General features: G+C 56.7%; 1 protein-coding gene across 2 annotated transcripts in view; it reads left to right on the forward strand.

Annotated features, from left to right (window-relative positions):
* Window positions 1-10770, forward strand: part of klhdc3 (kelch domain containing 3) — a 113547-nt gene extending 102777 nt beyond the window's left edge. For both annotated transcript variants that reach the window (XM_070870685.1, XM_070870686.1), the window contains exons 9-11: window positions 1957-2030; window positions 5107-5185; window positions 9362-10770. In XM_070870685.1, the coding sequence (XP_070726786.1) occupies window positions 1957-2030; window positions 5107-5185; window positions 9362-9428 (220 nt within the window). In that variant the 3' untranslated portion in view covers window positions 9429-10770. The remainder of the gene's footprint in view (window positions 1-1956; window positions 2031-5106; window positions 5186-9361) is intronic.
* The last annotated feature ends 714 nt before the right edge of the window (window positions 10771-11484 follow it).

Here is an 11484-nt window from a genome sequence, read left to right on the forward strand (position 1 = left end):
TGAAAGGGTGGTAGAGGCAGAAACCCTCACCACATTTAAACAGTACCTGGATGTGCCCCTGAAGTGCTGTAACCTGCAGGGCTACGGACCCAGAGCTGGGAAGTGGGATTAGGCCGGATATCTTTATCGGCCGGCACGGACACGATGGGCCGAATGGCCTCCTTCCATGCTGTAAATTTCTTTGATTCTGTGACCTGTTTCCATCTTGAGGCAACGAGTGGTGGAATTAAACACCCTCTCTGATTGATGTGGTGTTGCAGCGATTCCTCCGTCTCAATGCAGCGCCTGTGATGGAGTGCGTGTGTTTTAAAGCACTCAGTGGGCTTCCTGTGACATTGGTTGTTTAATATTCAAAGATAAGATAGCCTGGGCCACAGTGACCCAACCAGATGCAGTCCATCACTGGCAAGTGCATTATTTTAGCTCACTCACCTCGTACATTATTTCCTGCGTCACTGACGAACCATTGCATGACAGAAATACAGGCCACAGGGTTACTGAGAGCACTCTGCTCACTCAGGGTATGGTATCCCCGGGCGATAGTGGCAGTACGGCCCCCCCTCAGTACTGCCCCTCCGACAGTGCAGCACTCCCTCAGTACTGCCCCTCCCACAGTGCAGCGCTCCCTCAGTACTGCCCCTCCGACAGTGCGGCACTCCCTCAGTACTGCCCCTCCAACAGTGCGGCACTCCCTCAGTACTGCCCCTCCGACAGTGCAGCACTCCCTCAGTACTGCCCCTCCAACAGTGCGGCACTCCCTCAGTACTGCCCCTCCGACAGTGCGTCGCTCCCTCAGTACTGCCCCTCCCACAGTGCAGGGCTCCCTCAGTACTGCCCCTCCAACAGTGCGGCACTCCCTCAGTACTGCCCCTCCGACAGTGCAGCACTCCCTCAGTACTGCCCCTCCGACAGTGCAGCGCTCCCTCAGTACTGCCCCTCCGACAGTGCAGCACTCCCTCAGTACTGCCCCTCCGACAGTGCAGCACTCCCTCAGTACTGCCCCTCCGACAGTGTGGCACTCCCTCAGTACTGCCGCTCCGACAGTACGGCGCTCCCTCAGTACTGCCCCTCCCACAGTGCAGGGCTCCCTCAGTACTGCCCCCCCTCCCCAAGAGTGCAGCGCTTCCTCAGTACTGCCCCTCCAACAGTGCGACACTCCGTCAGTACTGCCCCTCCGACAGTGCAGCCCCCCATCAGTGCTGCTCCTCCGACAGTGCAGCCCCCCATCAGTACTGCTCCTCCGACAGTGCAGCACTCTCTCAGTACTGCCCCTCCGACAGTGCAGCACTCCCTCAGTACTGCCCCTCCGACAGTGCAGCACTCCCTCAGTACTGCCCCTCCGACAGTGTAGCACTCCCTCAGTACTGCCCCTCCGACAGTGTAGCACTCCCTCAGTACTGCCCCTCCGACAGTGTAGCACTCCCTCAGTACTGCCCCTCCGACAGTGCAGTACTCCCTCAGTACTGACCCACTGTGTCAGCCTAGTCCATGTGCTCCCGTGCCGGGCTTGGGGCTCAAACACACAACCCCGGAGAGACGAGCTGAGAGTAAATAGCAAGTGAACAATATCCCGTAACAAGAGGGATGTTGCTGTATCGTGAGTCGAGGCAATTAGCTTATCACCGAGCAGATGCTTACTTCCTGCCTCCGTTAATGTGACGTGGGCTGACTGCCAACTAGTCGTGGGAGAGAAACGAAAGGTAGAAAGAGATTCCAAAGTTAATGTTTGAAGAGAAAAGTGAAAAGATAAGTGGAGCAAGTCCACCTGCTTGGTACCAATGCTCACTCTGCTAAAGGACATGGGCCCTGCCCCTCTCCCTGCGCCCCTCTCCCTGCCCCCCCTCATACCTGCCCCTCGCCTGGTACCCATCCCTGCCCCTTCCCCTTGTTCCCTGCCTCTCTCTCCCCCTGTCCCTCACCACCGGTTGCACTAATGTCTCTCTCTCTCCTCCATAGCCCATGCCCAGAGCAAGGAATGGGGGATGAGTTTAACCTGATGGATCACTCAGACCTGTACATCCTGGATTTCAGTACGTAAGCCTTTTCTTTGCTCTCTGTTTCTGTGTGGAGCGATAACTCGCATATAGGCTGCACTCCTCCGAGAAAGAGGCAAATCATGTGTGTGTGTTGGGGGTGTGCCTTATATGTGAGTTAATTGTTACCTCCAGTTTGGGGTGTGGCTTGTATGGGTGATAATGATGTTACAGAAAGGTGGGGGGGGGGGGGGGGGGGGGGGGAGGGTACTGTTACCTTACATACCTGTCGTTCACACCAGCTCACGGGCAGAGGCCGGAGTGTGGGGCACTGGGAGGGGCGCAGGGCCCAGTGTCCGCCTATCGTATGTTGGCTCAGTAACGCATGTGTCACAGCACCTGTCAGCATCACTGCTCTGGCCAGTGTTCAGTAGGTGAGCACGTTGCAGATGCCCCAACTATAATCTACCAAACTTCTCTCGATTCAGGAGCCATCCCTTTAGATTGGAAACTTGCACACGCCACTCCGCTATTTAAGAATGGTGAGAGGGGGAAAGCAGGGAATTATAGCGCGGTTAGCCTAACATCAGTCGGGAAATTACTAGTCTATAATTAAGCAAAGAGTGACTGAACACTGAACATTTTTAGTTGAGCAGACAGAGCCAGCATGGATTGTGAAAGGCAGGTCATGCCTGACAAACCTGATGGTATTTTTTGAGGATGTGACTAAAGTAGTGGACAGGGGAATGTCTATGGATGTTATTTATATGGACTTCCAGAAGGCATTTAATAAAGTCCCGCATAAGACAATGTTACGAACATAAGAAACAGGAGCAGGAGTCAGCCATTTGGCCCCTCGAGCCTGCTCCGCCATTCAATAAGATCATGGCTGATCTGATCATGGGCTCAGCTCCACTTCCCTGCCCGCTCCCCATAACCCTTTACTCCCTTATCGCTCAAACATCTATCTATCACCGCCTTAAATGTATTCAATGATCCAGCCTCCACAGCTCTCTGGGGCAGAGAATTCCACAGATTTACAACCTTCTGAGAAGAAATTCCTCCTCATCTCAGTTTTAAATGGGCGGCCCCTTATTCTGAGACTCTGTTCCCTAGTTTTAGTTTCCCCTACAAGTGGAAATATCCTCTCTACATCCATCTTGTCAAGCCCCCTCATTATCTTGTATGTTTCGATAAGATCACCTCTCATTCTTCTGAACTCCAATGAATATAGATGCAACCTTTCTTCATAAGTCAACCCCCTCATCTCCGGAATCAACCGAGTGAACCTTCTCTGAACAGCCTCCAATGCAAGTATATCCCTCCTTAAATACGGAGACCAAAACTGTACGCAGTACTCCAGGTGTGGCCTCACCAATATCCTGTACAGTTGTAGCAGGACTTCTCTGCTTTTATACTCTATCCCCCTTGCAATAAAGGCCAACATTACATTGGGCTGCCTGATCACTTGCTGTACCTGCATACTCACTTTTTGTGTTTAATGCAAAGGACCCCCAGGTCTCTCTGTACAGCAGCACTTTGCAATTTTTCTCCATTTAAATTTTAATTTGCTTTTCTATTTTTTTCTGCCAAAGTGGATAACCTCACATTTTCCCACATTATACTCCATCTGCCAAATGTTTGCCCACTCACTTAGCCTGTCTATATCCCTTTGTAGATTTTTTGTGTCCTCCTCACAATTTACTTTTCCGCCCATCTTTGTATCATCAGCAAACTTGGCCACATTACACTCAGTCCCTTCATCCAAGTCATTAATATAAATTGTAAATAGTTGAGGACCCAGCACTGATCCCTGCGGCACCTCACTAGTTACTGGTTGGCAACTGGAAAATTACCCATTTATCCCAACTCTCTGTTTTCTGTTAGTTAGCCAATCCTCTATCCATGCTAATATATTAACCCCAACCCCGTGTACTTTTATCTCGCGCAGTAACCTTTTATGTGGCACCTTATCGAATGCCATCTGGAAATTCAAATAAACTATGGTAGTAGCCCACGGAATTGAGGGCAAATTATTGACCGGGTTATGAAATTGGCTGAGCGACAGGAGACAGGCAGTGGGGATAATGAGCGGGTGTTCCTGTCGGCAGGATGTGACTAGTGGTGTCCCGCAGGGATCTGTGTTGGGGCCTCAGCTATTCACCGTATTTATTAATGACTTGGATGATGGGATAGAGAGCCACTTATCCAAGTTTTCTGGCGACACAAAGATAGGCGGCATAGAGGCAGTGTAGATGGCTAGATAAAATTACAATGGGATATTGCTAGGTTAAGTGAATGGGCAGAACAGTAGCAAATGGAATTCAATGTAGGCAAGTGTGAGGTCATCCACTTTGGACCTAAAAGGGATAGAACAGGACACTTTCTAAATGGTGAAAAGATAAAAGTAGTGGGGTCCAAAAAGACTTGGGAGGTTCAGGTACACAGATCATTAAAATATCGTGAAGAGGTACAGAAAATAATCAGAAAGGCTAATGTAATGCTGGCTTTTATATCTAGAGGCCCAGAATACAAGAGGGTAGAAGTTATGCTGCAGCTGTACAAAGCCCTGGTTAGACCACACCTGGAGCACTGTGAGCAGTTCTGGGTACCACACCTTAGGGAGGATATATTGGCCTTGGAGAGAGGCCGGCATTTATTGCCCTTGAGAAGGTGGTGGTGAGCTGCCTTCTTGAACCGCTGCAGTCCGTGTGGTGAAGGTGCTCCCACAGTGCTGTTAGGGAGGGAGTTCCAGGGTTGTGACCCAGCGACGATGAAGGAACGGCCGATATATTTCCAAGTTGGGATGGTGTGTGACTGGGAGGGGAACGTGGAGGTGATGGTGTTCCCATGAGCCTGCTGCCCTTGTCCTTCTAGGCGGTAGAGGTCGTGGGTTTGGGAGGTGCTGCCGAAGAAGCCTTGGCGAGTTGCTGCAGTGCATCGTGTAGATGGTGCACACTGCAGCCAGGGGGCGCCGGTGGTGGAGGGAGTGAGTGTTGAAGGTGGGGGATGGGGTGAGGAGAGTGTAATTACTCTGGGATTCTGTGCAGTATAATGATCGCCCAGTGTGTTAGAGTAGTGTGTAATAACGCTGACGAGGACCATTTGAAGGGTTTGTTTCATTGTTTGGCAGGTCCAAGTCTGAAGACTTTATGCAAACTGGCGGTGATTCAGTACAGCTTAGACCAGTCCGTGCTCCCGCACGACATCAGGCAAGTTCATTCTCGTTTGCTCCTGTTCTCCAGGACTCTGCTGCCTGGAGATGTGTTTAAAAATGATCAACGGGTCTGGACAAACTGTCCAATCGGGGTACAGGGGACGATAGACTGGGGGAGTTGGGGTACAGGGGACGATAGACCAGGGAGTTGGGGTACAGGGGACGATAGACCGGGGAGTTGGGGTACAGGGAACGATAGACCGGGGAGTTGGGGTACAGGGGACGATAGACTGGAGGAGTTGGGGTACAGGGAACGATAGACTGGAGGAGTTGGGGTACAGGGAACGATAGACCAGGGAGTTGGGGTACAGGGGACGATAGACTGGGGGAGTTGGGGTACAGGGAACGATAGACTGGGGAGTTGGGGTACAGGGAACGATAGACTGGGGAGTTGGGGTACAGGGAACGATAGACTGGAGGAGTTGGGGTACAGGGAACGATAGACTGGGAGAGTTGGGGTACAGGGAACGATAGACCAGGGAGTTGGGGTACAGGGGACGATAGACCGGGGAGTTGGGGTACAGGGGACGATAGACCGGGGAGTTGGGGTACAGGGAACGATAGACCAGGGAGTTGGGGTACAGGGGACGATAGACCAGGGAGTTGGGGTACAGGGAACGATAGACCGGGGAGTTGGGGTACAGGGAACGATAGACCAGGGAGTTGGGGTACAGGGGACGATAGACTGGGGGAGTTGGGGTACAGGGGACGATAGACTGGGGGAGTTGGGGTACAGGGGACGATAGACCGGGGAGTTGGGGTACAGGGGACGATAGACTGGGGGAGTTGGGGTACAGGGGACGATAGACCGGGGAGTTGGGGTACAGGGGACGATAGACTGGGGGAGTTGGGGTACAGGGGACGATAGACTGGGGAGTTGGGGTACAGAGAACGATAGACCGGGGAGTTGGGGTACAGGGGACGATAGACTGGGGGAGTTGGGGTACAGGGGACGATAGACTGGGGGAGTTGGGGTACAGGGGACGATAGACTGGGGGAGTTGGGGTACAGGGGACGATAGGCTGGGGGAGTTGGGGTACAGGGAACGATAGACTGGGGGAGTTGGGGTACAGGGGACGATAGACTGGAGGAGTTGGGGTACAGGGGACGATAGACCAGGGAGTTGGGGTACAGGGAACGATAGACTGGGGGAGTTGGGGTACAGGGGACGATAGACTGGAGGAGTTGGGGTACAGGGAACGATAGACTGGGGGAGTTGGGGTACAGGGGACGATAGACTGGGGGAGTTGGGGTACAGGGGACGATAGACTGGAGGAGTTGGGGTACAGGGAACGATAGACTGGGGGAGTTGGGGTACAGGGGACGATAGACTGGGGGAGTTGGGGTACAGGGGACGATAGACTGGGGGAGTTGGGGTACAGGGGACGATAGACCGGGGAGTTGGGGTACAGGGGACGATAGACCAGGGAGTTGGGGTACAGGGGACGATAGACCGGGGAGTTGGGGTACAGGGGACGATAGACTGGAGGAGTTGGGGTACAGGGAACGATAGACTGGGGGAGTTGGGGTACAGGGGACGATAGACTGGAGGAGTTGGGGTACAGGGAACGATAGACTGGGGGAGTTGGGGTACAGGGGACGATAGACTGGAGGAGTTGGGGTACAGGGGACGATAGACCGGGGAGTTGGGGTACAGGGGACGATAGACTGGAGGAGTTGGGGTACAGGGGACGATAGACCGGGGAGTTGGGGTACAGGGGACGATAGACTGGAGGAGTTGGGGTACAGGGGACGATAGACTGGGGGAGTTGGGGTACAGGGGACGATAGACTGGGGGAGTTGGGGTACAGGGGACGATAGACCGGGGAGTTGGGGTACAGGGGACGATAGACTGGAGGAGTTGGGGTACAGGGGACGATAGACTGGGGGAGTTGGGGTACAGGGGACGATAGACTGGGGGAGTTGGGGTACAGGGGACGATAGACCGGGGAGTTGGGGTACAGGGGACGATAGACTGGGGGAGTTGGGGTACAGGGAACGATAGACCGGGGAGTTGGGGTACAGGGGACGATAGACCGGGGAGTTGGGGTACAGGGAACGATAGACCGGGGAGTTGGGGTACAGGGGACGATAGACTGGAGGAGTTGGGGTACAGGGGACGATAGACTGGGGGAGTTGGGGTACAGGGGACGATAGACCGGGGAGTTGGGGTACAGGGGACGATAGACCGGGGAGTTGGGGTACAGAGGACGATAGACTGGAGGAGTTGGGGTACAGGGGACGATAGACTGGGGGAGTTGGGGTACAGAGGACGATAGACTGGAGGAGTTGGGGTACAGGGGACGATAGACTGGGGGAGTTGGGGTACAGGGGACGATAGACTGGGGGAGTTGGGGCACTCGTCCTGGATTTGCTGATCCAGAATTGATGGGCTTCCTGGGGCCAGCCCTCAGCAATGCTGCCAGGTTCAGTCATCCCTATTTCGGGCGCACTCCTGGACGACAGCAGTGCTGTGGACTCCTCCCCCCCCCCCCCCAAGGGGAGAGGGTGAGCTGTGGAACCCCCAGGAGGGTGGAAGGGAGGGTGGTGCTGTACATTGTACACATAGTGAGCTCTGATATAAGGACATTACTCGATCCCTCCAGCCCACCCTGCCCCGGTCTATCGTCCCCTGTACCCCAACTCCCCCATTCCCCAACTCCCCGGTCTATCGTTCCATGTACCCCAACTCCCCCAGCCTATCGTCCCCTGTACCCCAACTTCCCCATAACCCAACTCACCCAGTCTGTCATTCCCCCCCCCCACCGTGCCCCCTCACCCCATGCTCCCCACCCTCTCGTTCCCCCATTCCCCCCACAATTCCCCCTTCACCCCCACCACCGCCGCCTCCCACCACCGTTCCCCCCTCAACCAACGTTCCCCCTCCCACCGTTTCCCCCTCCCACCGTTTCCCCCTCCCACCGTTTCCCCCTCCCACCGTTTCCCCCTCCCACCGTTTCCCCCTCCCACCGTTTCCCCCCCTTCCCCCCCCGCCTTCTCCCCCCCCCCCCCCCACCGTTCCTCCGTTCCCCCCACCCCTCCCCCTCCCCCCGTGTCCCTCCCTAAACCCCCGTGGGAATCTCTGCAGATACATGCACACAGCAAGCTCCCACAAACAGCAATGCGATAATGACCAGATAATCTGTTTTTGTTATGTTGATTGAGCGATAGACATTACTCTCGTGTTCTTCTTTGAAATACAGCCATGGGATCTTTTACATCCACCTCAGAGGGCAGATTTTCGGTTCAATGTCTCATCGAAAGATGGCCCCTCCGACAGTGCGGCACTCCCTCAGTACTGCCCCTCCGACAGTGCGGCACTCCCTCAGTACTGACCCTCCGACAGTGCAGCGCTCCCTCAGTACTGTTCCTCCGACAGTGCGGCACTCCCCAGTACTGCCCCTCCGACAGTGCGGCGCTCCCTCAGTACTGCCCCTCTCACAGTGCGGCACTCCCCCAGTACTGCCCCTCCGACAGTGCGGCGCTCCCTCAGTACTGCCCCTCTCACAGTGCGGCACTCCCCCAGTACTGCCCCTCCGACAGTGCGGCACTCCCCCAGTACTGCCCCTCCGACAGTGCGGCACTCCCCCAGTACTGCCCCTCCGACAGTGCGGCACTCCCCCAGTACTGCCCCTCCGACAGTGCCGCACTCCCCCAGTACTGTCCCTCCGACAGTGCAGCACTCCTTCAGTACTGCCCCTCCGACAGTGCAGCACTCCCTCAGTACTGCCCCTCCGACAGTGCGGCACTCCCTCAGTACTGCCCCTCCGACAGTGCGGCACTCCCTCAGTACTTCCCCTCCGACAGTGCGGCCCTCCCTCAGTACTGTCCCTCCGACAGTGCTGCACTCCCTCAGTACTGCCCCTCCGACAGTGCAGCACTCCCTCAGTACTGCCCCTCCGACAGTGCGGCACTCCCTCAGTACTGCCCCTCCGACAGTGCGGCACTCCCTCAGTACTGCACTGGGAGTGTCGATGAACATGGTTGTCTAATCAATTTAAGAGATTCGAATGCTTCATTAACATAGAAACATAGAAAATAGGTGCAGGAGTAGGCCATTCGGCCAGCAGAAAGTTTATTTTTGGGACTTTGCCATGATGAATGTTTACGTGTGGATTTTCAGTACGCGGCGTGCAGGAATGATGCGAGTGTTTGTCGTTTTCCGTTGCAGGTGGGAGCTGACTGCGATGACCACCAACAGCAACATCAGTCGGCCCATCTTCTCCTCCCACGGCTAACCAAGCTCCTCTTCCTCAGTCCGTGACTGTAAGCAGCTCCCTGGACGCTGCCCCTTGTGGTGCGGGAGGGGACTGCAGGCGAGGGAGACTTCACCTGAACACCAGGAGGAGGGGGAAGAGACACACACCACCGTTTACCGGCGGATTCGTGTGGATCTTTGCAGCCCGGTTCCTGCGCGGCGCGAGAACCCTGCGGCCATGGAGTGCTCTGGCTGAAATATATTTCTGACGCCTTGGCGAGAAGGTGCTGTTTTTGCTGCCGTGCGTTGTGGGTGCTGTGACACGGGACTGCATCGGATGCTGTCACCCAAAGGTGCTCTGACGTGTAATACCTCACACCAGCTGCGAGACCCTTAGCCGGATCGGGTCTCGTTCACTGCTGGGTCTTGGAGACTCCCAGGCCAGGAGACATTTGTGGTTATTATTTTGTTTTAAAAACAAGCCTGCCGTTGCCGGGTGTGGAGTCGTGGGGCAGAGAAATCAAACGTGTCCCAGTGTTGCCCCTCCCCTGACAGCACTGGGGGGTCAATCTGTCCCCCTCATACCCCGCTGGACTGGGATTATTCCTCCTCCGGCCCCATCTTTAATCTGCTCCCACCCCTGCCTTCCCTCGAACCCCTCCCCAACTCCGTGACCGCTTCCCCCCACCGGATTGGGAATCGCCCCCACTGGTGGGCTGGGGCTGGTGTGTGAGGGATAGCATGACCGAGCCTGCTCCTCGCACAACACGGGGTGGCGAGGAATCCGGGGAACCTGGCTGATATATTCTCACACTCTCTCTCTCTCTCTCTCTCTCTCTCGCTCTTTCCCTCGCCCTTCTCTCTCGCTCTTCCCCTCGCCCTTCTCTCTCGCTCTTCCCCTCGCCCTTCTCTCTCGCTCTTCCCCTCGCCCTTCTCTCTCGCTCTCCCCCTCGCCCTTCTCTCTCGCTCTTCCCCTCGCCCTTCTCTCTCGCTCTTCCCCTCGCCCTTCTCTCTCGCTCTTCCCCTCGCCCTTCTCTCTCGCTCCCCCTCGCCCTTCTCTCTCGCTCCCCCTCGCCCTTCTCTCTCGCTCTTCCCCTCGCCCTTCTCTCTCGCTCTGCCCCTCGCCCTTCTCTCTCGCTCTTCCCCTCGCCCTTCTCTCTCGCTCTTCCCCTCGCCCTTCTCTCTCGCTCCCCCTCGCCCTTCTCTCTCGCTCCCCCTCGCCCTTCTCTCTCGCTCTTCCCCTCGCCCTTCTCTCTCGCTCTGCCCCTCGCCCTTCTCTCTCGCTCTTCCCCTCGCCCTTCTCTCTCGCTCTTCCCCTCGCCCTTCTCTCTCGCTCCCCCTCGCCCTTCTCTCTCGCTCCCCCTCGCCCTTCTCTCTCGCTCCCCCTCGCCCTTCTCTCTCGCTCCCCCTCGCCCTTCTCTCTCGCTCCCCCTCGCCCTTCTCTCTCGCTCCCCCTCGCCCTTCTCTCTCGCTCTTCCCCTCGCCCTTCTCTCTCGCTCCCCCTCGCCCTTCTCTCTCGCTCCCCCTCGCCCTTCTCTCTCGCTCCCCCTCGCCCTTCTCTCTCGCTCCCCCTCGCCCTTCTCTCTCGCTCCCCCTCGCCCTTCTCTCTCGCTCCCCCTCGCCCTTCTCTCTCGCTCCCCCTCGCCCTTCTCTCTCGCTCCCCCTCGCCCTTCTCTCTCGCTCCCCCTCGCCCTTCTCTCTCGCTCCCCCTCGCCCTTCTCTCTCGCTCCCCCTCGCCCTTCTCTCTCGCTCCCCCTCGCCCTTCTCTCTCGCTCCCCCTCGCCCTTCTCTCTCGCTCCCCCTCGCCCGTCTGTCTCGCTCCCCCTCGCCCTTCTCTCTCGCTCTTCCCCTCGCCCTTCTCTCTCGCTCCCCCTCGCCCTTCTCTCTCGCTCCCCCTCGCCCTTCTCTCTCGCTCCCCCTCGCCCTTCTCTCGCGCTCTTCCCCTCACCCGTCTCTCTCTCTCTCTCTCTCGCGCTCTTCCCCTCACCCGTCTCTCTCTCTCTCTCTCTCGCGCTCTTCCCCTCACCCGTCTCTCTCTCTCTCGCTCTTCCCCTCACCCGTCTCTCTCTCTCGCGCTCTTCCCCTCACCCGTCTCT

This window comes from Pristiophorus japonicus, unplaced genomic scaffold, assembly GCF_044704955.1.
Source record: "Pristiophorus japonicus isolate sPriJap1 unplaced genomic scaffold, sPriJap1.hap1 HAP1_SCAFFOLD_160, whole genome shotgun sequence".
NCBI lineage: Eukaryota > Metazoa > Chordata > Chondrichthyes > Pristiophoridae > Pristiophorus > Pristiophorus japonicus.